A 26,302-nucleotide genomic window follows, 5' to 3' on the forward strand; every position below is an offset into this window, starting at 1 on the left:
CGGGCATCTGTCCGGTGGGCGACGCTGCAGCGGGTGGTTCTGCGGGGGCTACAGGCGGGCGGCGCGGGGGCGCGCGGGGCGGGGGGCGGGGCCGAGCAGGAGGGGTGCGGAGCGCGCGGGGCAGGGGGCGGGGCTCCGGGGCCTGGCGGCCGGGCAGGGGGCGGGCCGGGGGGCGCGGCGCTGGGGGCGGTGTTCGGGGTGGGGGGGCGCGCAGGGCAGAGCCGGGGCGCGCGGGGCTGGCGGGCGCGCGGGGGCGGCGGGCGCGGCGCTGCCAATCGCAGACAAAGGCCGCCCCAGTGAATCATGTGGTGCCGGGGGAGGAAGTGCGGCTTGTTTTCTTTCCTCCAGTCGCCCGGCTCCGGGTGGAGCGCGATGCGCGGAGACCCCCGCGGGGGTGGCGGCGGCCGCGAGCCCAGATGAAGCCGGAGCGTCCGGGCCGCGCCGCAGCGCCCCTGGCCCGATGGAGGCCCAGCCGTGGGACCCCCTCCGCAACGACTCGCTGCCGCCCACACTGACCCCGGCCGTGCCCCCCTACGTGAAGCTCGGCCTCACTATCGTCTACACCGTGTTCTACTCGCTGCTCTTCGTGTTCATCTACGTGCAGCTCTGGCTGGTGCTGCGCTATCGCCACAAGCGGCTCAGCTACCAGAGCGTCTTCCTCTTCCTCTGCCTCTTCTGGGCCTCCCTGCGGACCGTCCTCTTCTCCTTCTACTTCAAAGACTTCGTGGCGGCCAACGCGCTCAGCCCCTTCGTCTTCTGGCTGCTCTACTGCTTCCCCGTGTGCCTCCAGTTCTTCACCCTTACGCTGATGAACTTGTATTTCACGCAGGTGAGTCGCGGGAGGCCGCCCCCGCCGGCGGGAGACACCTGGAGGGTGCTCACCTGGCGGGGGCGATGGCAGCCGCGGGAGCGGGTCACAGAGCCTTGGGGCTAAGTGTGTGTGTGCGGGGTGTGTGGAAAGCATTGATTCTGGGGTGGTCCGAGCCCTGTCCTACTGCAGGCCTTTGTCCCAGGTAACGCCGTCTCATTCCCGAAGGAGGAGAAGGGGAAGGGAAAGGAGAGTGAGGGCTGGCGGCCGCCCGTCATCCTCTGCCCGCAAGTCGGCATCACTCAGCGCGCAGGGCGCGGCAGCATCTCCGTGCACACATCAGACTCGGTACTGATGGGAGATGTGCCCACCAAGGAGACTGGCACTCCAGTTTCCCCTCTGTCCCCTCGTCCCAAAGCATCTGACCACCAGCCTGGAAAAATCGCTGCCACCTTGGCCTCCAGATTGGGGCCAGACGCTGGCTTTTTTGAGGACAGAGTGGGACGGCCCTGGTTTGGATGAAATGTTTGGAGCCTCCAGTATGGGAGCCCTGCTGAAGGGCAGCCTGCTCACTCATTCCACAGGATTGCTACACAGCCGTCGCGGTTGCACCTAGCTCCCGAGCTGATGCCTCGAGAGCTCAGGGTTTCCCTGAGCTCATCTGAGAGGCCCCGAGAAAAAGCCATACGTTTCCTGGCGCCCTTTTACAGGCACTGCGGAGTCGATTTATGAGCAGATTGTTAATAAGCTAATGGGAGAACGTGCGAATTGACTTGGCTGCTGTGACGCTTGACTTAAGTACAGTAATTGGAAAGTGTCTTGCAAAGAGCGTGTAAAGTATTGTATAAACGTGTAATAGCACAATACTGTCATCAGCAGCAGCATCTCTGCTTCCCATTAGCTTTCCAAGCACTAAAATGTCCATTTTCACTAGGACCCTGTCCAGGGGGAAGGCCAACGATGATCTGTAAGGGGAGTTTAAGAACTGTCGCTTGGCTAGACGCTTTGTGCCAGCAAGCATTACATTCCTTTTAATAGTGTCCTTATTTATTAAAAGAAAATGCTGTTGGGACTTCACCTTCCAATGCAGGGGGTGCAAGTTCAATCCCTAGTTGGGGAGCTAAGATTCCACATGCCTTGCAGCCAAAAATCCAAAACATAAAACAGAAGCAGTATTGTAACAAATTCAGTAAAAACTTTAAAAGTGGCCCACATCCAAAAAAATCTTAAAAAGAAAAAAAAATGCTGTTGTTGGAAAAAAAAAAAAAAAGGAAGAAAAGGTAGAATAAGAATTACTTTGGTGTAAAGGGAGCCTCTGATCAACAATTTGGAGGAAACACTTTTGGCTAAAAGCTAGCATAAGTAGCAATTGTAATTTTATCAAAAGGTATCTATAGATAAAGCAGTCTCCTCCGTCCAGTGTATTAGCATATTTTCCAGTCCACGAGTCGTGTATGTCATCTGTCCAAATACAGCTTTTAAATCCAAAAACCAGTTCAGGCAGTCAGCTACAGTGCAGACACTCTGACTGCTTTTTTTTTTTTTTTATTGGATCCAAAGTGGGTGATTCCAGTAAGATTCAGAAGTCAGGTATGTTGATGTTCCTTCAAGAACTGTGACAATGGTCTGATGGCATGTTGTGGTCAGGTCCCTTTTTGAGAAGGAAAAAGGACAACTTAGAGCACGGCCATGGCTGTCTGGTAGTCACATGCAAAATTTGCCCTCAGCTGGATTAGGCGCAGAGCCACACATTTTCTGCACCATCTGCTGGTTGGCGAGTAAATGCTGAGTGAGGGAAAGAGTGACCAGGCCGACAGCCTCGCAAGCCGAGAGGCCACAAGCCACCACCCTGGCTTCTTGATGACTCCCAGGTCTTGTTTTCTTTATATCTCCAGGGTGGCTGGCAGGAGGAGGTGGTACTAACTGCTGGCATCACAGACACCCTGGCAGATGAGCTGTTCCCTGGCTTCCTGCAAATAGTCTGATACTTCCAGGGTGTTTTAAAGGGGTCGCCCTTTGACTCCCAGCTCCAACATCCCTCTCCCCCCACCCCTCTCATGTGCCTTCTGTTAGGCCAGGTTCTTCAACCACTGGAATGGCTGGGGGAGCATTAAGGATTACTGCGGCTTAAGCCCCCTCTTAGAGCATGTAAATCAGATTTTGGAGGCTGGTGGGTAGTGGCTAACAATGAAGAACCCTGTGCTGTATGCTAGGCACGGTTCTGAGAGGTCTTATTTATTCTTCCCAACTACCCTCTGAAGGAAGGATGGATGGTGTCCCCGTTTTTCAGAGGAAGGCCAGGGAGGTTATATATGACTCCCTCAGGGTCACACAGCCAGTGAGCCCTAGAGCCAGGAATCACACCCATGTCTGTGACATCAGAGTGCCAGGCTTGTCCTTCATGGTACAGTATTTGAAACCTCTTACAGTGGGAAAGCATACCCTCCTCTGAATGTCATATCGTGTCCTCTGGGAGCTTGGCATCCAATTGAGGAGATGCCAAGTATACATCCAACACAGGTGAGTAATAAGTCAAGGGATTTAAGGGAGAGTATATTTCAGTTTTGAAGACTGCAGGAGATTCCTCTCTCCAGCTCCTGGTGCGACTGGTTCAGTCGTTAGCAGGCTCTGTGTGTATATGTCTGGCTCCGAGTGTCTGGGCTCTCCTTGAAGCCCCAGGCACTGAGTTGTTTCCAGCTCCAGGCCCTGCTGGGTCCAGCAGACTCCTGCTCAGCTCCTGCTGCTCTAGGAGTTTGCAGGGCCGAGGTTGGAGTGGAGACATATACTCCAGAATCTGTTCTTCTAGCTCAGTGCTCATTTGCTTTTTAAAGGTGTCTTAGAGGAGGCAGGACCCTGAGACCTGAGGTGCACAGGGGTCTCTGTGCATGAGGTGTGGTAAGCCCTCCGCCCACCAGGCTGTATGGTAGAGGCACCAGGGCCAGGGCTGCCAGCTTCTGGGCCAGTGAAGTCCCCTGTGAGGCAGGTCTGTCTGCAGAACTGGGTCAGAGGGTCCTGGCAGCTCAGTCACACCTGGGTGGGTATGTCCCCCAGCTGTCCCCCCCTAGAATTTTGGGCCTGGACCTCAGACTCCTGGGGTTCCTGGGTGTGAATGAGTGTGGCGGGCTCAGCTTCCCCCTGGTGCAGCCTCATCTTAAGCCCTGAGGCAGACTCCTACCATTACAGGCTGGTTTGAGGAAGGAAAAGAAGTGAACCCTCCCATGGGAAGGAGGTGGTTTGATTAACAGACAGTGACGTAGGAGCCAGCACCTACTATGCCTTAAGAGTGTGGGTGGGAGGATGCAGGGGCTTTCCTGTGGGCGCCTGAGGCTCTTGCTGGGGGCCAGGGAGTCATGGTGGGGGTTGGATCTCATGGTGGGGGTCTGGGGGTAACGGTGGGGGTTGGAATTCATAGTGGGGGTCTGGGGGTCATGTTGGATGTTGGAGCTCACGGTGGGGGATCTGGGGGTCAGGTTGGGTGTTGGAGCTAATGGTTAGGGTCTGGGGGTCATGGTGGATTTTGGAGCTAATGGTGGGGGTCTGGGGGTCATGATGGTGTTAGATCTCATGGTGGGAGTCTGGGGGTCAAGGTGGGGGTTGGAACTCATGGTGTAGGCCTAGTTGTCATGATGGGTGTTGCATCTCATGGTGGGATCCTAGGGGTCATGGTGGGGGTTAGAGTTCACAGTGAGAGCTTGGGACTCATGGTGGCCAGGGAGTCGTGGTGAGCTTGCAAAGACCTGTGACTCAGGGGACGGAGCCTAAGGAGCCAGCCCTCCTTGGGCTCTCTGGGCAGAGCTGGGTTACTGACCTGCTGTAGGACAAGGGTGCTCCTATTACTCTCCCTCCGGGTTGGAGCAGGTTAAAGGAGGTGCCGTTGACACTGCATCCCTCATCCCCTCCTCTCCCTCAGTTGAGATGCTCTGTCTGCATCTTTTAATAGCCAGAGCCCAGACTCTGGCCAAACCGCAGTCCTGAAGGTCAGGCCCCAGCACTGGCTCGGCCCTTCATTACCCACTGTGTCACTGAAATGACTTTTCCCTCCAACCTGCAACCTTCATGTTTGTCGAATGGCAGTGGCACTGGGCCTCGCCTTGGGAAGAGGTTGGAAGTCGCTGGTTCCTCACGGCTGCGGCTCCTGACCCCAAGAGCTGATGGGCCTGGGTGGTCCAGAAGCTCCACCTTCATTCTGCACACAGCCAACCGAGGCCTCGAGGATCCTGGTGACTTGTCCAGGGTCCCTAGCTAGGCACGCAGAGCCAGGAAGAGTGCTAGCTGCACACAACAACCCCCCGCCTCCCCTGGCCCCTTGAAATGCATCCTGGTCCTTATCTCTGCTGACAGGAAACAAGGAGGCATCTGAAAATCTAATCCGGGGACCCTGTCTTCACCTGCATCGGGAAAAGGGAGGAGGAGGTGGTGACCTCAGGCATGAGTGGATCTCGCTGTGGTTCTTGGCAGTCCATTTCATCACGAACGTTTACTGAATCTGTTGTGTGCCAGGCCCTCATCTAGGAGTTGTGAAGAGGGAAGCTTCTAGGCCTCTTGGTGATTATGAAGGAGTAAGAAGCTTAGGAACACACAGGGCAAGAGTTTGTTGGTCCCCAGGGATTTTATTTCAGAACTGGGGCCACACAGTCACACAGGGGCGGGGAATCCTCACGTCTGCACCACGTGTGGCCTCCTGACCTGTGCACCGGCTCCTTGTGGTCGCCGAGTGGGCTCGCAGCTGCCAGAGCTGTGTGTGTGGTATGTGTGTGTACACACCTGTAGTGTGTCCATGCACACACGCACAGGTTCACAGGTTCCTTACTAGCGTTCAGTCTACCATTTACCACCAGCAGCCCCCAGGAAGTCAACTCCTAATTTTACTGCTAAAAATCCCCCACGCCCTAAAAGCAGCTTTCTAATTTTACAGCCCAGTCTCCTCAGATCTTTCCTCGAAGCCCTTGCTCTTCGTTGTCTCTTCCCTGACTCTTGGCTGCTTCTGTGTAGTAGGGCAGCAGCATCAGGGGAACAAAATTTCACGCCCTCGGCCCTTGTGGGAAAAGATAGCCTCCTCTCAGCGTATCTGAGGGGCTTTCCCAGTGGCTCAGTGGGTAAAGAATCTGCCTGCAGTGCAGGAGACACAGGAGAGGCAGGTTCGATCCCTGGGTCAGGAAGATCCCTTGGAGAAGGAAATAGTAACCCTCTCCAGTATTCTTGCCTGAAAAATCTCAGGGACTGAGGAGCCTGGCGGGCTCTGATCCAAAGGGTCGCAGAGAGTCGGACATGCCTGAGAGACTAAACACACACACAGGCGGACGGGACTGAGAGCCTGAGTTTGGGTCCCCACACTCTAAAGCCTGTAGGGTTTTGCTGCATCCTTCTGCTTTCCTGACTCTCCCGCAGTCAGACAAGCAGGAACTAGCAGGGAGGCAGAAAGAGAGCACTGTGCTAAGGCTCTTGGTTGCTCAGGTGGGTTGTGCTGGCATGTCCAGCGGCAGTGCCCTCCCCACCAGAGGGCTGTGCTGGGCCCCATTTTCCGGTCCCCAGAGCCATCAGCTCGGGGGCGCGGGGTGAAGCACCGAGGGGCGGGACGATCGGAGAGCAGCATCGATGACATTGACAGCCCCTCGTCCGAATGACATCCCTGTCTTAGGTTTTTGAGAACAACATCGTATGTGATCCAAAATCTGCTGTCGTCCCCCGATTTCTGATTGCCTTGCAGCTCCAGGGAGAGGAGAGAAGCCTCTTGGTTGTGGGTCTGACGGGTCGATTTTCTCCAGACGGATGGGGTCAGCACACAGTGCTGACCATCCCTGGCACGTATGCGCCCCTGGAGGTCTACGGAGGCTTGTAAATATTTTACTTTTGATTTATCCCATGGCTGAAGCTTAGAGTCTGTTAACCTCTGAGGACAGATGACCCCGTGGTTTTAGTGTCTCGTTTCCTTAAACTTGGGTGTGGAAAGCACAGGAAAGGAAGTCGTGATGGTATCCATGTCAATATTTTAGGCCTTGTAGCTACACATGATCTCTGTTGCGTAATTTTTTTTTTTTTTAAGACATCTCTTTAAAAAGATTTTTTAAAAAAAGCTGTTCTAAGCTCGTAGGCCATAGGATAACAGATTGCAGGCTGGGCTCAGTTCATGGGACAAACTTTGGACAAGTCCAGTGTGTGTCACCTTGCTGTTTCGGGGGCAGGTCCTTCGGGCACTTTGGAAACAAGCCATACCATGCCGTGGCTTCTTGTCTCCAGGTTACAGAGTGTAATTTACTCAGCGAACACATCAGTCACCTGTGCGCAGGTGTCCGGGGTCAGAGACAGCTGGATTTGTGCCCCCAGGGGCCACAGACTGTAGGGGAAGACAGAAACAAACAGAGCTGCATGCCACCCACGGGGTCCTCTCCCCGCCTGCAGAGCCTGGGGAAACACAGGTGAGGGGCCTTGGGCTGGACGTCTTATGATGTCCTCCGCTCCCCGCCTTTTAATGACACACCCACCAGCGAGGCTACATAGTGTGTAAAACACAGGGTAAATGTCTACATGGGCTGAAATCAGCTCCCTGGCCTGCGCCCTGCCTCATATACCCTCCCCCGGCTACCCAGACCTAAGAGATGCCAGAGGTCGCACTGCCCGTCAGGTGATGTGACGGTCCGTGGGTGGTGTGTGACCAGGAGTGGAGGCACGTGGGCTGAACGGGAGCCTGGCTGGCCCCTGAACCCCAATCCTGAGTCACACAGTCTGCGGACATGAATTTGGAGATTCATTTCATTCACTCGACAAGTATGTTCTTAAAATTGGGGTGACATTCACATGCTGTAAAATTAACCATTTTAATATGTACGACTTAGTGTGGCCTTTAGTGCATTGACATTTTTATGCAATGGTCACTGCTGATCAGTTCCAGAACATTTTCGTCACTCCAGAAACATCCTCCATGCTCATTCAGCAGTCAGTCCACTTTCCCCGCTCACCCCAGCCCCTGGCAAACACCCGTCTGCTCTGGATGTACATGCCTGCGTGCATGCTAAGTCGCTTCAGTTGTGTTCGACTCTTTGTGACCCTGTGGACTGTAGTCTACCAGGCTCCTCCGTCCATGGAAGTCTCCGGGGAAGAATACTGGAGTGGGTTGCCATGCCCTCCACCAGGGGATCTTCCTGAATCAGGGGTCAAACCCGAATCTCTTATGTCTCCTGCATTGGCAGGCAGGTTCTTTACCACTAGTGCTACCTGGGAGGCCCCCTGTTCTGGATACTTCATATCAGAGGGTCATACACTAAGTGGCCTTTTGTGTCTGGCTTCTCTCACTTAGCATGATGTCTCCAGGGTTCATCCGTGTCATAGCTCCTTCTTTTTTAAGGCTGGATGGTATGCCACCGTAAGCATCTTCCACAGTTCATTTATGTGCTGATCCTTGGAGGGACACTTGACACATTCTTCTGAGGCCTGTTATTCCCTGCAGGCTGTGCAGACTGGGTAATGGTCACATGTAGTTCCTGCCTTCAGGGAACTTGACCTTGAGTGGGGAGAACAGACCACGTAAGTTCTGTCTCTGTGGTGCCAGCGGCCCCTGTGACTTAGTGACAGTCCTTATGGTGGTGACACCATAAGTAAGATGTTTCCGATGGAAGGTTGGGGCCTTAATTCACTCCATCATCTCTGTAATTCTGCCTGCAGGACACACACTTGACAAAGAACAGGTGGCTTTGCTACTTGTTGTCATTGTTTAGTTGCTAAGTCGTGTCTGACTCTTCTGCAACCCCATGGACTGTAGCCTGCCAGGCTCCTCTCTCCATGGGGTTTCCCAGACAGGAATACTGGAGTGGGTTGCCATGTCCTTCTCCATGGGATCTTCCCAACCTGGGGATCAAACCTGTGGGATTTCCGGCACTGGCACTGGGGAAGCCCCTTGCTACTGTTAGTGTAAGTCACATCCTTTTACCCTCCTTTGTTCACGGCGGCTTCCTGGGATCCAGGCCACCACCAGGGATGCAGAGGCGGGAGGGCTGGCCCCGACCCTTGGGGCCCCTGTGAGTGGTGTCCCCCTCCCACAACACACTGCTCTTCGCAGGGTTGGTGGCACTCGTTGCTTCCTCTTGAGTCGTCCCTACTTGGGTTGGGATGTTCTCAGTTCCCATCCTTGCTTCTTTTTTTAATTTTTATTTTCAAATTTTTTGGCCATGCCACACGGCATGTGGGATCTTAGTTCCCCAACCAGGATTTGAACCCACACCGCCCTGCATTGGAAGCACAGAGTCTTAACCACTGGACCACCAGAGAAGTTCCCCTACATTGCCTCTGATGGGATGTGAGTTTGTCCCCCTCTGCCCTGGTCGCTGTCGAATGTGTCTCTGTCTGGTATCCCGCAGTGAGTTGGGGGCAGCCTAGCTGCAGACCTGTGTCTGCTCCCATGAGCAATTTCTGTCACCACATTCCTTCTCTTGGAGGGGGTCCCACTGGCAGTTCTCTGGGCAGGATACTGGAGCATCCTCTGACCCTGTCTAAGTCTGTTGGCTCCTACAACGGAACACTGCAGACTGGGGCAGCTTCAACACCAGATATTTCTTTTCTTTTTCTTTCTTTCTTTTTTTTTATAATCAATCCATTGCTTTCTTTTTAAATTTTTATTTCATATTTGAGGATAGCTGATTTACAATGTCATGTCAGTTTCAGGTCTACAGCAAAGTGTTTCAGTTATACATATATGTGTATCTATTCATTTTTCAAGTTCTTTTCCCATTTAAGTTATTACAGAATATTGAATAGCATTCCCTGTGCTATACAGTAGGCCCTTGTTAGTTATCTGTTTTATATATAGTGGTATGTATATGTTAAGCCCAAACTCCTCTAATTTATCTCTCTCCTCCCAGCCTTTCCCCTTTGGTAACCATACGTTTGTTTTCTAAATCAGTGAGTCTGTTTCCATTTTGTAAATAAGTTCTTTTGTATCTCTTTTTTATTTAGATTCCACATACAAGTGATGTCAGATATTTGTCTCCCTGTCTGACTCAGTATGATAATTCTCTAGCTCCATCTATGTTGCTGTAAATGGCATTTTCCATTCTTTTTTATGATTGAGTAGTACTCCATTGTGTATACATACCACATCTTCTTTATCCATTCATTTGTCTGTGGACATTTAGGTTACTTCCATGTCTTGATGATGGGGTGCGTGTATCTTTTTGAATTCTTTTTTTTTTTTTTTTCCAGATATATGCCCAGGAGTGGGATTGCCGGGTCATATGATAGCTCTGTTCTTAGTTTTTTAAGGAACCTCCATACTGTTTACCGTAGAGACTGCACCAATTTACATTCCCACCAGCAGTGTAGGGGCATTCCCTTTTCTCCACCCTCTCTCCAGCATTTATTGTTTGTAGACTTTTTGATAGTCATCTAAGGACGGGGTGTAGCAGGGTCAGGTTCTAGCAAGGGCCTCTCCCTGCCTGCGGACGGCTGACCTCTCATCGTGTCCTCACGTGGTAGAGAGCCAAGAGAGGGCTCCTTGAGTTCCTTTTGATAAGAGCACAGCTCAGAGCCCTGACCTTCTAACACCATCACCCTGGGGGTTAGGATTTCAACTTGTGAATTTCCAGGGGATGCAAAGTTCAAAATAAATACCACCCTGCTCCCAGCAAGGACAAGAGAATTCTCAGAATTCTCCTTCCTTCCGAGGCAGAAAGTTATTTTCTGCAGGAAAAAAATAAACCTGAGGCTTCTTCGCTGTTAACCTATTTTGTAGTTATACATCATTTGCTTCGAGGATCAGGGTCCAGTGCTGAGACAGCATGATGCTGCTGTAGCCACACCAAAACCATCTTCCTAGAGCCTTGGGGTCTGGCTGGCTGGTAACCCATCTAGGCTTCCCGGGTGGAGAAATGTATCCCGCCATGCAATGTCATCTTATTTAAGCACATGTAGAACAATTACAGGCAGGGCCCTGGCTGGTAAACTGTGAACTGGGATGATGGCAGGAGCAATTCAGAAACACATAACCATGATGGTACCTTGCGTGGCCACAGCCCTTCCCATTCATGAGCCCCAGGAGGGAGATGTATGCCAGGAAGGCTCATGGGCCTTGTTCCGTCTCCACCCGCACCAGTGAGGGGACCCGGGGAAGCCCTAGGGGTGGCTGGCCCCACATCCCTTCCCTCCTTTGCAACAGTGTGGGCCCATCCCCAATTGAAGCAAGACTGCCAGTCCCTGTGGGGCTGCCCTCTTGAGAATTTTGCGTCACAGTTTGAAAAGCAGAAGTCACTGTGAGGAACTCTAGTTCTGACCCTCTTATCTTACGAGAATGACTGAGGCCCGGAAGGGTAAAGAGAGTTTATCAGGGACGAGAAGAAAAGCAGGTTCAGGGAATTCCTGAAAGTCCAGCGGTTAGGACTCAGCGCTTTCACTGCCAAGAGTCCAGGTTCAGTCCTTGGGGAACTAAGATGCAGTAAGCCGAGTGCAGCCAACAACAAAAATGGCAAGTTCACGGCAGTCTGGCCAGCCCCACACCTGGACGCAGATGTTTGTGTGGCGAGAGAGGCCACTGGAAAAAGCAGGGCAACTGAAGGCAGGTTTGGTGCTGTGTTAGGTGACTCTGAGCGTGTTTGGACGAGTGTACCCTCCAAGGCCTTAAGATGGTCACCAGCCCTCATGGGTGGTGCCTGAGGGCCTGACTTGGCCACTGTGGAGCCAAGAGCTTGCAGGGCAGCCTGGAGGGTGTTGCACGGGTAGATGGAGCCGCAGTTCAGTTGATGGGGACAGGGAGGCTCTGGTGAGCCGCTGGGGCAGGGCTGGAGGAGAGAGGAGCTTGGCTGAACCACTGGGAACTAGAGGAGGAGAGGCGCTTTCAGGAAGGGAGGGGGCAGGTGGAGACACCCTTCTCCACTGAGACCTCGTCCCTTCATTTATGAGGGGGCCCTGAGAGGAGTCGGGGGTAGGTATGAGGCTGGGCTCCTGCCTGCTTGGGGCTCCCAGGCTGACTGTGGGGGTGGGATGCAAATATGCATGAACCTATGGAGGGCTGTCAGCTGCTGGCTCAGCTGCGCAGGACAGGACTGGCGGGAAAGCTCTCAGGAGGGTGGGTGAAGGCTGAGGATGCTTCCAGGGAGTTCTGGGCTTTACTGAAGCTCAGAGAAGAGGCAGCGCCATTGTTGATCCCAAGATCACATGTGAAACATACATTCTCAGTCATGTCCGACTGTCTGTGACCCCATGGACTGTAGCCCTCCAGGCTCCTCTGTCCACAGGATTCTTCAGGAAGAATACTGGAGTGGGTTGCCATTTCCTCCTCCAGGAGATCTTCCTAACCCAGAGATCAAACCCCTGTCTCCTGCATTGGCAGGTGAGTTTTTACCACTGAGTCACCTGAGAAGCCCCTCGCTTATGAAAGCAGATCACCTAAGGGGGGCTCTGTGTCCCAAGGGTCAGTGTGAGACTGGGCAGTGAGCAGGACTCGCTCCTTGAACCCTGCACTTGCCAAGTTCAAAGGCAGGAGGTGACAGGGTGAAGACCTGACCTTGGGAGCCAGTCACCTCCCTAGGGGCCTGTCACACCCAGCCAGGTGGGGACACAGAGCATGCCTTGGCTCCTGTGCCCAGAATGACATGATGTGGACAGCCATACTCCTTTTTCTATCATGGGGTTCCATGGTTTTAAAATTAAAAAAAAAATTTTATTGATTTACAATGTTGTTTTAGCTATTGGTAGGAATGCAAACTGGGACAGCCACTATGAAGAACAGAGTGGAGATTCCTTAAAAAACTGGGACTAGAACGGCCATGTGACCCAGCAATCCCAACGCTGGGCATACACCCCGAGGAAATTAGAATTGAAAGAGACACATGTACCCCAATGTTCATTGTAACACTATTTACAATAGCTAAGACATGGAAGCAACCTAGATATCCATTGGCAGATGAATGGATAAGGAAGTTGTGGTACATATATGCAATGGAATATTACTTAGCTATAAAAAGGAATGCATTTGAGTCAGTTCTAATGAGGTGGATGAACCTGATGCCATTATACAGAGTGAAGTAAGTCAGAAAAAGAAAGACAAATACTGTATATTAACATACATATATAGAATTTAGAAAGATGGTACCGATGATCCAACATGAAGAGCAGCAAAGGAGACACAGACATAAAGAACAGACTTTTGGACTCAGTGGGAGAAGGCGAGGGTGGGATGATTTGAGAGAATAGCATTGAAACATGTACATTACTATATGTAAAATAGATGACCAGTGCAAGTTCAATGCATGAAGCGCTCAAAACCTGTGCTCTGGAAAAACCCAGAGGGATAGGGTAGGGAGGAAGGTGGGAGTGGATTCAGAAATGGGGAGGGGGCACATGTGTACCTGTGGCTGGTTCATGTTGATGTATGGCAAAAACCGTCACATTATTGCAAAGTAATTATTCTCCAATTAAAATTAATTAATTAAAAAAATGTGTTTCAAGTGTAGAGCAAACTGATTCCATTTTACATAGATCTATTCTTTTTCAAATTCTTTTCCCATTTAGGTTATTACAGAGTACTGAGTAGAGTTCCCCGTGCTATGTCATAGGTCTTTGGTGGTTGTCTGTTTCATATATCCTGTGGCTTTAAACACATGGCCAGTGTCCGCTGACGTAGAGACGTCACCCCTGCCCTTGCGGTCTCAGAGAGGAGACCTGAAATGCTGGACCCGTCTTGCTCTTCTTAAGGGATTGCTACAGAAAGGGAGACATCTGCATTTGGATTTAGCAGACTCCAGAAATGAACAAAATGCAGGTCGAGCCACCCTGCTCTGGTGAATGAGGATGCTCAGCATGTGGAAACACAGACTAATGACTGTCAGCCAGGGAGCCTGGGGCCTCAGGCTTTGCATAATTTCCCCAATATATCAGGAAGTGGGCAGCGCAGAGGGATCACGAGCACACATGGTGAATGTGTCAGTGGTTCCTAGCCTTTTTGAGTATGAAAGTGCCTTTTATGGTCAAGAGAGCATTTATGATCACAGTTTGGTAGTTGTGCGCTTAGAGTCGTGGTTTGAGAGCAAATGCCGGGACTAATAATAATCAGATCAGCAGAGGCCACACACGTAAACACTGAGAAGGTGTCTGATAGGTGAGCGCTCTGTGTGAATTCACCTCGTCCTCAGAGAAACCTATGAGATGGGCACGATTATTAGTTTCATTTTACAGATGAGGTTCTTGAAGCACAGAGAGGTTAGGTAACTTTTCTAAAGTCACACAGCTGATCACTGGTAGAGTCAGGATTCAAGCCCAGGGAAACCAGCTCCAGAGTCCACACTTCTTTAAAGTTTTTTTTTTTTTTGGTGTGTGTGTGTGTGTGCTTAGTCACTCAGTCATATCTGACTCTTTGTCATGGTGACCCTGTGGACTATAGTCTGTCAAGCCGTTCTGTCCATGGAATTTTCCAGGCAAGGATATTGGAGTGGGCTGCCATTTCCTTCTCCAGGGTATCTTCCTGACCCCAGGCTCGAACCTGGGTCTCCCTCTTCGAAGGTGGATTCTTTACCATCTGAGCCACGAGGGAAGCCCCTTTTAAGTTTTATGTATATCTAAATATATCCTGCATGGGTTACAGGATCTTAGTTCCCTGACCAGGGATCAAACCTGGGCCCTGTCTCTGAGCTGAGTCCTAACCACTGGAGTTACCAGGAAATTCCCACACTCTTAACAATCCTTAAATGTCTCTCTGCTGGAATGGACACACATCTGTGACCTACAGACAGTGGGATACTGCCCTTAGTGAGAACACGTGAACGAGAGCCACGTGTTTCAGCATCGATACATTGCAAACTCCTCATGACAGGTGAACAGACAAGTTGCAGAAGGGGATGGAAAGCATTGATTCAAACTGAGATGCCATACAAGACCGGACTACGTATTATTTATCCTCTTAAAAGTAGAAGCCTTCTGGCTCTCAGAATACCAGAGTGAGGTGGACATTCTCTCTGTTCTGAGGGATCAGAACCAAGGAGAAAGATGCTGGGGGCTTCAATGGTGTTTTTTCAATTAGAGATAAAATTCAGGACTTCTCTGGAAAACCAGTGGTTAAGACTTCACCTTCCAATGTAGGGGGTGTGGGTTCAATCCCTGGTTGGGGACCCAAGATCCCACATGCCTGTGGCCAAAAATCCCAAAAAACATAAAACAGAAGCCATATTGTAACAAAGTCAATAAAGACTTAAAAAATGGTCTACTTCAAAATAAAATCTTAAAAAAAAAAAAGAGAAAAGGCCCTGGAGCAAGCAGAGCAGTGTCAAAAGAACTGAACTTCATGGTGGGTTCAAGAGTTTTGGTTAGATTATTTCTTTGTGTAGGTGACATGGTTTATGGTAAGGTTTAAACCTACCATAAATGTGTACCATTTTCAAATGAATTTTCATACATACACTTAAAAATAGTATGGGGGTGGCAGAGATTGGTTTAGACATGGGTCTGTTTGGTGCACACAGAGTTGCAGACCCTCTCAGTTGCTCTGAGAGTCTCCAGGGGCCTTCGCCCCACCACCGCCCCCCCCCCCCCCCCCCGCCGGCAGGATCGCAGATGCAGGACCAAGTGTCCAGCCTGGGCCTGCGGTCTGGAGCCTGTTCAGGGGTGGGAAGGTTGCAAAGTGTCCACCTACCTGTTTGCTTCAGGAAGTGGTGGTACCGCAATGGAAACTCTGTTGACATGGGTCATGCCTTGGGGAGGGGAGCGGGGGCTGGAATTTGTAAAGCAAAATGGCCACCTAGAGAAATTGTGAATCAAGTACAGGTCTGGAGGCATAGTGTTTCATTGAGCCGTCACGGCCGCTGCCTCTGGGGACAGAAGAGGTTACTTTTGTTTAGTTTCGCATAATGCACAAGGGACGCTGGCATCCCCACAGGAAAGAGCTGCAGACCTTCCTGCCAGAAAACAGCCAGTATGACCGGAGGAGAAATCACTGTGGAGCAGCAAAGGCCAGCTGGGGTTGGTAGGAGGAAAAGGCAGGCAGGCAGGACTTCAAAGGCTGGGAATAGAATCAGTGAGGCGGACAGGGGCTGTAATTTATGAGGGGAGGGAGGCCCAGGGCAGCGGCTGCTTCTGGAACCTTTGTGCTTCTGTCAAGAGAGTACGTCATAGGCTGCAGCTCTCTGGGCTGTCCTGCGTCATCTGAGAGGTGATGGGAAGGGCCTGAGGTTGCCAAGAGGGCACAGAGCCTGCATCTGGGTGAGGGGCTGGTGGGGGAGTGAGGAGAGTTGGGGGTGGGCTGGGAACAGAGGTGAGCTCTCCCCCACCTCCCCAGCCTCCTTCAAGCCAACTTGGGGGTGATATTTCTGCTTCCCCAAACCTGAATTAAATCTTCAGAATGTCACTTGACTTTCCTGTCATGGGCATCTGTTCTAGGTAGGACTTTTAAAGGCCATGGAGATGATACTGAGACCAACAGGCATCTGTGAGAGGAAGATGCATTATTCCCACGACAGGATGGGAGTTTCCATGGAAACTGCTGCTCAGCTCCTCTCTGTCTTCTGCATCCCAGCCTCCCGCCTCTCCCTCCCTCTGCTCTGTAATCCCGGGGCCCATGCTGCTGATCTTAAACCTGTTCCTAGTGCCCTTGAATAATCTCTCTTTCATTTCACAAAGACATTTTTAAAGAGTGGCTGGCGCTCTAGAATAGACTCCCCACTCCCACTTCTTCCTGCCTCCTTCCGTCCAGCGTTCCCCACTTCCTCCTCCAGGCGCGTTCCCATCTGCCAGAGCCAGGCCCAGCTCTCTGTAGTTATCCGGTCCCTCTTCTGGGCTGCACCCAGCACCCTGATGGTCCTGCACCTGGGTTTCCTTCTCCCCATTTGCCCACCCACGTGCTGTTCCCCCACCCCTCCCCCGCCTGCTCCTTTCCTGCCTTTCTGCTACTTTATGTTGATTGAGACAAATTCACTATACAGTTCCCCATTTAAAGTTCAATGTTCACAGATTTGTACAGCCATCACCACCATCGGTTTCAGAACATTTTTAAAAAGTTGAAGTATTGTTGATTTACAAAGTTGTGTTGATTTCTGCTGTACAACAAAGTGACTCAGTTATACATACACACACACTCATTTACATACACACACACACTCTTTTGCATTCATTTCCATTATGGTTTATTCCAGGATGTTGAATGTAGCTCCCTGTCTGTGCAGTAGAACCTCGTTTATCCATTCTAAATGTAATAGTCTGTACCTGCTAACCCCAAACTCCCAGTCCATCCCTCCCACCCCCTCCCCCTTGGCAACCACAAGTCTGTTCTCTATGTCTTTGAGTCTGTTTTGTTTCATAAAAGTTCGGAACATTTTTTGTCACCCTCAGAAGAAATCCTGGAACCCTTAGCAGTCACCCCATATCTCCCCAAGCCCCCAGACCCAGGCATCCCCTAGACTACATTTTGTCTTCGATTTCCACATAAACACCCACCTCTGTTTTCACAAACTTCTCTCTGAACCGCTAGCCGGCCTTTTGACTCTGGTCCCCTCGCACCCCCACCCCTGACCTTGAAGCACAGCTCCGATTTGTGATTGTGTCAATTCTACTGAAAAGCTTCTGTGATCTCTTACCAGGGATATGCACCTGCCTTAACTGACTTCAGGTTGCTGCCTCCTTCCTCACCTGGACTTGCATCCCAGCCTAGCCTGCTGCCCCCCTGACCTTTCCCAGGGAGTCCAGGTTCCCCTCAGACAGCCTCATCTCCCCATAATCTCACTTCCTCATATTTCACACCTCCTCACATCTCCTCATGTCTCCTCACACCACCTCATATCACCTCACACCTCCACACATCTCCTCATGTCTCCTCACACCACCTCACACTTCCACACATCTCCTCATTATACCTCTTCATGTCTCCTCACACCACCTCACATCTCCTCATACCTCTTCATGTCTCCTCACACTACCTCACATCATCTCACACCCCACATTTCCACACATCTCCTCACACCTCCTCATGTCTCCTCACACCACCTCACATCTCCTCATACCACCTCACATAATCTCACATCCCACATTTCCACACATCTCCTCATACCTCCTCCTGTCTCCTTACACCTCCTCATGTCTCCTCATACCACCTCACATCATCTCACACCCCACACCTCCATATATCTCCATATACCTCTTCACGTCTCCTCACACCGCCTCATGTCTCTTCACACCACGTCACACCCCACACCTCCACACATCTCCTCACACCTCTTAATGTCTCTCACACCACCTCACATCATCTCACACCCCACAACTCCATATATCTCCATCTACCTCTTCACATCTCCTCACACCTCCTCATGTTTCCTCACACTACCTCATACCACGTCATACCCCACACCTCCACACACCTCTTCATGTCTCTCACACCACCTCACATCATCTCACACCCCACACCTCCACGTATCTCTTCATATCTCCTCACACCTCCTCATGTCTCCTCACAGCACCTCACATCACCTCACACCCCACGCCTCCATATATCTCCATATACCTCTTCACGTCTCCTCACATCTCTTCACATCTCCTCACACCTCCTCATGTCTCCTCACACCACCTCATACCCCACACCTCCACACACCTCTTCATGTCTCTCACACCACCTCACATCATCTCACACCCCACACCTCCACGTATCTCTTCATATCTCCTCACACCTCCTCATGTCTCCTCACAGCACCTCACATCACCTCACACCCCACGCCTCCATATATCTCCATATACCTCTTCACGTCTCCTCACATCTCTTCACATCTCCTCACACCTCCTCATGTCTCCTCACACCACCTCATACCCCACTCCTCCACACATCTCCTCACACCTCTTCATGTCTCCTCACAGCACCTTGCACCACCTCACACCTTTCACCTCCACACATCTCCTCCTACCGCTTCCCATGTCCTCACACCTCCTTATACCTCTTCAGGTCTCCTTACACCTCTTCATGTCTCCTCTCACTCCTTAAATCTCCTTACAGCTTCTCATGTCTCCTCTCACCTCCTCACGTTTCCTCAGGTTTCCTCACATCACCTCACACTTCCTCACATCTTCTCACATCTCCTCATACCTCCTCACACCATGTCTGTCTCTGGTTGTGAGTTTGTTGAGGTCAGGGACCAGTCTTTCCATCTTTTCTTAATTGTTAATCTCAGATTTGGTGCTCAGTGTCAGTTGATCTACCACAAATACCACCAATCTGAGTGTGGGGAGAATTGGAATTTTTATCTGGTCTCCCTTGTCCCCAGCCCTTCTGATGGTCCCTGTCATCCTACCCTCCCATTTGGTGGGTCTGGTTTTACAGGGAGGAGCCTGAGCTCACCTTGTCAGTAGCAGTAGCTATAAAATATGGAGGAATAGTTCATCCTTGTCTGCCCCCTCCCTCAGGAACCCTGTCCCCTTCCTAGCCAGCTCTTGCTGAGGTCAGCAGGAGCCAGCACAGACTCTAAGAGATGGACAGCCTGATAAGAGAGCTGGAGTCAGCCCAGGAGGGTTAGCTCTACTTCTGGGCACTAATCAATCTTTAATGAAGTTCTCTGGAGCATAGACAGGAAAGGGGGAGGGATAAGTAGGAGAGTTTGGATTAAAAAAAAAAAAAAAACTTGGTCCAGACATTTATGTACTTTATTTAGTGAGGGCAAAAGTTAAATATATACTATGTGAGTTTGAAATGCCAGGAATTTAAATACAGCTTTAAGGGAACTTAGGTTAAGGGTTAACTTGAAGGACAGGACAGAGTTTTTAAATTTTTAAGTACAGCTTGAAAAGGCCCAGTTGAATTCAAGACATAAACATTTTTTAATTAAAGTTTTTAATAATTAATTTTTTAGCTGTGCTGCACAGCCTGAGAGATCTTAGTTCCCTGATCAGGGATCAAACCCATGCCCCTTGCAATGGAAATGCACAGTCTTAATCACAGGACCACCAGGCAAGTCCCAAGACATAAACATTTGCTTCTTAAACAGCACGGGTCCACTTCAATGTGGATTTTTGTCTGCAGTAGGTACTACAGAACTACACCATTGAATCCATAGATATATAGAAGCTGTCTTTACACTGAGGGCCCATGATGAATTCTACTCAGATTTTCACCTGTGTGGATGGTGAAGTGAAGTGAAGTCGCTCAGTCGTGTCTGACTCTTTGCGACCCCATGGATTGTAGCTTACCGGGATCCTCCCTCCATGGGATTCTCCAGGCAAGAGTACTGGAGTGGGTTGCCATTTCCTTCTCCAGGGGATCTTCCTGATCCAGGGATTGAACCCGAGTCTCCCTCATTCCAGGCAGACGCTTTAACCTCTGAGCCACCAGTGTGGACGGTGGGTGTTCCTAATTCCTTTGTTGTTCCGGGGTCGACAGTAATTGCCACAAATTACAAAGAGTGGACAGAGCTTTTACAAATCATGGTGGAGGCTTTTCTTTTGAGGTCATTATCTGTCACCCTTGCTTTTAGCTTCAAGAGGGTCAAACAGTTTATTAATATTGTGTATCAGATTGTGTCCTTACCTGGTAATGACTTTCCTCCTTTAGCCAGGGATGTGGATTTTAAGAGGGTATGCGTTTTGTGGGGTTCCCCCATCTTTTTACAAGGTGGGGCTCTGGGTCCCTTGTGGGGTAGAATGCTTGGCCTGGGGGGCCCCTTGGGCTAGGTGCCTTGATTGATTGGTGCCTGTGTTCATGCGGTTGAAGGCTGAGTGTGATTTAGTTACCATTGTTTCCTGTTTGTTGTGGCGATAGTGATGATGATGATGAAGGCTGCGGTGAACATTCCACCCATGTTTAGTGCCTTAAAGGCAGTGTTTCCCAAACTCTGTTTCCTGGAACACCCATTAGGAACACCTTCAGTGGCCAGATACCTTTGGAAAACTGCTGCATACTGTGCATTTCCCTTGAAGATTTACAATGTAGAGCAAAGCCTTTTAAAGGCTCTGGGGATTCCTGCAGGGAAAAGCTGGGTGGCCTAGCAGGTTCTAAATTTGTTTCCTAATATGACCTGTTTGCTTAGTCACCCTTGTGATTTCCCAGTTCTGTGGGTGCACCTTGAGAAGCCCAGCCTCAGAGTCATTTCTTAAAAGGAAAACTGTGGGGGCAAAGCATGTGGTGGTTTATAAAGTTCGAGTCCTGGCCCAGATATCTGATGGTCATGGCTGGGAACCCTGACCTTTACCGTGTTCCAGGAAGGAGCCTTTGGGGGGTCCAGGCTGTCCTCCCATGCCTGACTCTCTTTTAGTTCATGCCCCATCCAGCTGTGGGAAGTAGACAAATGGCTTTTGTTTTGTTTATAGAGGAGGATGGTGTGCAGGTGGGCTATGCTTTCAGTTGGGAGGACTTAGCTGCTTTTGCCCCCAAGACCCAGTTCTGGCCAAGTGGTGGCAGTGAGCTGGGCACCCGATGAGCCGTGAATTGACTGATCCACACATGTGCTCTTGTGCCATCCTGGTGGCACCAGGAGCCGTCTCTGTGAGATGAGCAGAATGAGCCGATACGCCCACCCCAAGGCTGAGCCTCTGACCTGCAGATCAGCCTCCTGTGCTCTGACCACCCGAGCCCACAGCCTTTCTGTGGACATCTCCTCTTGTCCTTCGCCCTGTCCAGGTCTTGCCTTGCCAGTAGGACCATAACCCTGTTGAAGGCAGAAGGGGTCAAATTTTTCTTTGATCTATGACAGCACTTTGCACAGAGCTGAGTCCATAGCATAGACCTGTGGGTGGTTTTCAGGAGCCCAGCGATGGCCCTGGTATGAGAGTCAACTGAGTTACCTGCCACCGAGTAAGCCCCCCAAAGTGTTAAAATATTATTTGTGTGTTTCCTTGGTAAGTTCAAACACTAAAAAAATACTGTACTTTCAATATCATATGACATCAATTATGTGTGGAATCTAAAAAAAAAAAATGACACAATTTCACTTATTTACAAAACAGAATAGACTCACAGGCATAGAAAGCAAATGTATGGTTACTGAGGAGATGGGGATAAATTAGGCATTAACAGGGATTAACAGATACAACTGCTATGTATAAAATAGGTAAACAATAAGGACCTACTGTATAGCACAGGGAACTGTGTTCACAATCTTGGAATACCTGTAATGGAAAAGAATCTGAAAAAGAATATATATATATGTGTGTGTGTGTGTGTATGGTGACTGCAGCCATGAAATTAAAAGATGCTTGCTCCTTGGAAGAAAAGCTATGACAAACCTCAACAGTGACATGTGTGTGTGTATAACTGAATCACTTTGCCGTACACCTGAAACTAACAGGAAATTTGTAAATTAGATATACTTCAATTTTTAAAGTGGTTTAAAAATGTTGTAGTTTCACATCCTCACTCTGATATCTGTGAAGAATTATCTTGTATTTAAAAGCAAGATCCTCAAGTACTATGTACTATGAACAAGTACTAGTAGCATTTTTCTGAGAACACTGTTATGGGTTGCACAGGTCAGGATTTTATTTTGTAACAGAACTTTGGAGTCACTGACTAATCTATGCCTTATTCCTAAGAGAGGTTGTTTTTATAACATTTCTCTTTATGGACTGAAGAGAAATACCAGAGGTGATGTGACTTGCCTAAAATCCCATGGGAGCAGAGAAAGCTGAGCTAGGGGCCTGTTTGACGTAAGGGCGGTGTACTCACGTCATCTTTTTGTGTTATCACCAGGCACTTTATTTACGATGTGAACTCCTACTTCCTACCTCCTTCCAAAAAGGATCTAGGACAGAGACAGAACTCATGTCAGAAACAAAATGATTCTTCTGTAAGTCTGGAATGCTCTCCTGTGACAATCTGAAATGTGTTTCAAAAAGTGAGGTGTGGATTTGCTTATTGGAAGGTCTATAGGAATATCCGCAGTCCCTTCTCCCCCAGATGTGGATTCTGCGGATTAGAGTTCTTGATTGGTGGCGCATTAGTGTAAGTTTAAGACTTGGGGAGGGGGTCCTGCCCATGGACTCGGAGCGTCTCCCGATCTCTGTGCTTGGCACCCCTACCTGGACTCTTGCTGTCACCTAATTACTGTGATCACCTATTTCAGTGTGTTTGAAATGAATGATTGCAAAGCTGTTTAAGAATATTGGGTCAAGGACTTACCTGGTGGGCCAGTGGTTAAGACTCTGTGCTTCCACTGCAGGGGGCTCGGGTTCAATCTCTGGTTGGGGAGCTAAGATCCCACATATCGTGCAGCAAAAAAATAAAGATGCATAGGATTTCTGCTGGCCAGATGGGGAGAGGGCATTCTAAGCAATAAACCATAGGTGGTTCACCAATTAAAAAACACAAAAAACCTTTTTGATGTTTGGCTACCTTTAAAAGTAAGAAAAGAATATTAGGTCAGGCAATTTAATCTCTTTAATAGTTCCTAAGAGGTAGTCCTTGGGCACTGTGGTAAAGAATCTACCTGCCAATGCAGGCAGGAGACTCGGTTTCCATCCCTGGGTTGGGAAGATCTCCTGGAGAAGGAAATGGCAACCCACTCCAGTATTCTTACCTGGAAAATTCCGTGGTCAGAGGACCCTGGTAGGCTATAGTCCATGGGGTCGCAAAGAGTAGGACACGACTGAGCGAATGAACGCACACACAGAGTCCTTGGGCTAGGCAAATCTGAATTCCTCGAGGTGGGCACTGGGCCCCAGTCCAGGCCCACTGGCTTGGCATCTCTGAAGGTGGGGCGCCAGGATGTGCATCTTTAGCAAGTTTCCTGGGCAGTTCCTATAAGTTGGAGAATTACTACTGATGGTCCTCAGAAGAGTATCTCTAAAAAGATTCCAAGGGGATTGGCTGCTTCTTTGGCACATGGGTTGTGGGAGTTGGCCCCTAGAGTCACCTGGAGGCTCGCTGCCCCTTGTGACATCTGTCTGCACCCCCAGACACACTACCAGGCATTTGGATCCACTGAAGGCTTCCCCTAGATTACGTTCACATACCCCTCTAGCAAACTGATTCTCACTGCTTGCTCCTCAGACAGGATGACCGTATCAAAGCCCTGTGACCGCCCCCCCCCCCCCGCCCCCACCACCCCACCACTGCACCCTAGAGCTGCCTGTCCCCTCCTCCCCTGTTGCCAGGACCATGCCCTCACTCCCCATCCTTGTCCTTCGCTCCTTACCACTCAGGCATAATTTCTCCCCTTTAGACAGGTGTTTAGAAGTGGAGGCACTTAGCAACTCTCTAGGGAAGTACCGGGGCCCCACGGACTGAGGATCGGGACTGAGGATCCAGAAGGCACATAGTTCCAGCAGATTAGTGAGGCGGGGCGGGGCCAGGAGGCGGGGCCAGAGGGCGGGGCCAGTGAGTTCCCAATGGGTCACGGCAGCCCTCAGGGCCAGCACGAGGCAAGGTGGGGACCAGGGCCTGTGTTAGGAGCTCCGTGGAGAGGGAGTGCCTGGAAGCAGGCCATCTGGTCCCCTCCGTCCACAGCACGAGCATCTCTGAATGAATACCCTCACTTTCCCATGCCCTTCCTTTCCTTCTCTCTGTTCTGCTCCCATCCCCGCAAACACCAGGGGTCAGGAAAGCAAATATATGAGCAGGTGTACTGCTGCCCCTCCTCACCCCCAGCCGGACCCCGACTGGTGACCCCCTCAGGCTCCCTCGCACACACCGTGGGAAGAGCCTTGTGTCTGGTGGGGCTGGAGCCTGGGCTGACACCTGCATTCTGTCTTCCCTTTACTCTCTCGCCTGGCACGGGCTTTACCAGGCCAGCTTCTGCCCCCTGGGTGGAGCACATTAACAATTGTGCAGTGAAAATCTGGAGAAATTCCCACAATGTTTCATCCATAGACAACGATTGAGTTTGACACTCCTATAGTCCAGTGGGCTGCCAAGTTTAAGGCCTGAGTTGATGGACACATATATTCAAACCACATTCTTTTGGTACCAGTGAAAATCCTGATAAAATGTGAGAGTGAGTTGTTTATCTCTGGGGGAAGTATGAGCTCAAATGCAAATCTTAAAATAAGAGATGGTTCTAGGCAGTGGTAGACCAGTAATACTTTTTTTAAAAAGCCATTTAACCATTTTTAAATATTTTTGCTTTTAAAATTTAAATTAAAATTTAGGCACAGCTTAAGGACTTCCCTGGGGAATCTTAGTCCCTTTGCCACATCCTCAGGTTGGGAAATCTGTTGTGGGGCCTAGAACTTTCTTAACAGTACAAGATTAAAAAAACTAAGACCTTGGCATTCAGTCCCATCACTTCATGGCAAATAGATGGGGAAACAATGGAAACAGTGACAGACTTTATTTTGCGGGGCTCCAAAATCACTGCAGATGGTGATGGCAGTCATGAAATTAAAAAAATGCTTGCTCCTTGGAAGAAAAGCTATGACCAACCTAGACAGCATATTAAAAAGCAGAGACATTACTTTGCTGACAAAGGTCTGTCTAGTCAAAGCTGTGGTTTTTCCAGTAGTAATGTATGGATGTGAGAGTTGGATTATAAAGAAAGCTGAGCACCAAAGAATTGATGCTTTTGAACTGTGGTGCTGGAGAAGACTCTTGAGAGTCCCTTGGACAGCAAGGAGGTCAAACCAGTCAATCCTAAAGGAAGTCAGCCCTGAATATTCATTGGAGGGACAGATGCTGAAGCTGAAACTCCAATACTTGGGCCACCTGATGCGAAGAACTGACTCATTGGAAAAGACCCTGATGCTGGGAAAGATTGAAGGCAGGAGGAGAAGGGGACAACAGAGGATGAGATGGTTGGATGGCATCACCGACTTGATGGACATGAGTTTGAGCAAGCTCCAGGAATTGGTGATGGACAGGGAAGCCTAATGTGCTGCAGTCCATGGGGTCACAAAGAGTTGGACATGACTGAGTGACTGAACTGACTGACTGAGGACTTCTCTGGTGGTCCAGTGGTTAAGACTCCATGCTTCCACTGCAGAGGGTACAGATTCCCCTGGTAGGGGAACTAGGATCCCACATGCATCACAATGTGAGCGACAAGATGCTGTATGACTCAGGGAACTCAAATCTGGGCTCTGTAACAACCTAGAGGGGTGGGATGGGGAGGGCAGGGGGAGGGAGGTTCAAGCTGGGGGGACATAAGTATACCTATGGGCGATTGTTGGTGATGTTTGGCAGAGACCAACACAGTATTGTAGAGCAATTGTCCTTCAATAAAAATAAATTACAATTTTAAAAACAATTTAGGCACAACCTAGAAAATGTTTAGCTTCACGAACTTTATTACAAAGTAGACATTTCAGTTTTAGAGACAGTGACCTGGGCATGAAGGGAAAGAGAAGTTCCAAGCAATGATATTAGTTTGTCAGTACAAGTATATTGTAGCCCCAACTTGCCTTATTTTTTTGTTTTTCTTTTTTGTCATTTCAGGTGATTTTTAAAGCCAAGTCAAAATATTCTCCAGAATTACTCAAATACCGGTAAGTACCCGCTGAGGCAATTCTCTCTGTGGCTGGAGGTAACCGCGTTTCCAGCCAGGATTTTCACACATCACTTCTCTGTGACCTGCCTGCTTGTCAGGGGTCAAGTTCACTGCTCACTGGATCACCACCTACCAG

General features: G+C 50.0%; 1 protein-coding gene across 1 annotated transcript in view; it reads left to right on the plus strand.

Moving 5' to 3' along the window:
- The first annotated feature begins 296 nt into the window (after positions 1–296).
- The window catches only part of GPR137B (G protein-coupled receptor 137B), a 63,883-nt gene continuing 37,877 nt past the window's right edge, over positions 297–26,302 (plus strand). Inside the window, 3 exon segments of the mRNA XM_061404916.1 lie at positions 297–432; positions 435–829; positions 26,115–26,164. Of these exon segments, the coding sequence (XP_061260900.1) occupies positions 417–432; positions 435–829; positions 26,115–26,164 (461 nt within the window). The 5' untranslated portion in view covers positions 297–416.

Source organism: Bos javanicus, chromosome 28 (genome assembly GCF_032452875.1).
Source record: "Bos javanicus breed banteng chromosome 28, ARS-OSU_banteng_1.0, whole genome shotgun sequence".
Lineage (NCBI taxonomy): Eukaryota > Metazoa > Chordata > Mammalia > Artiodactyla > Bovidae > Bos > Bos javanicus.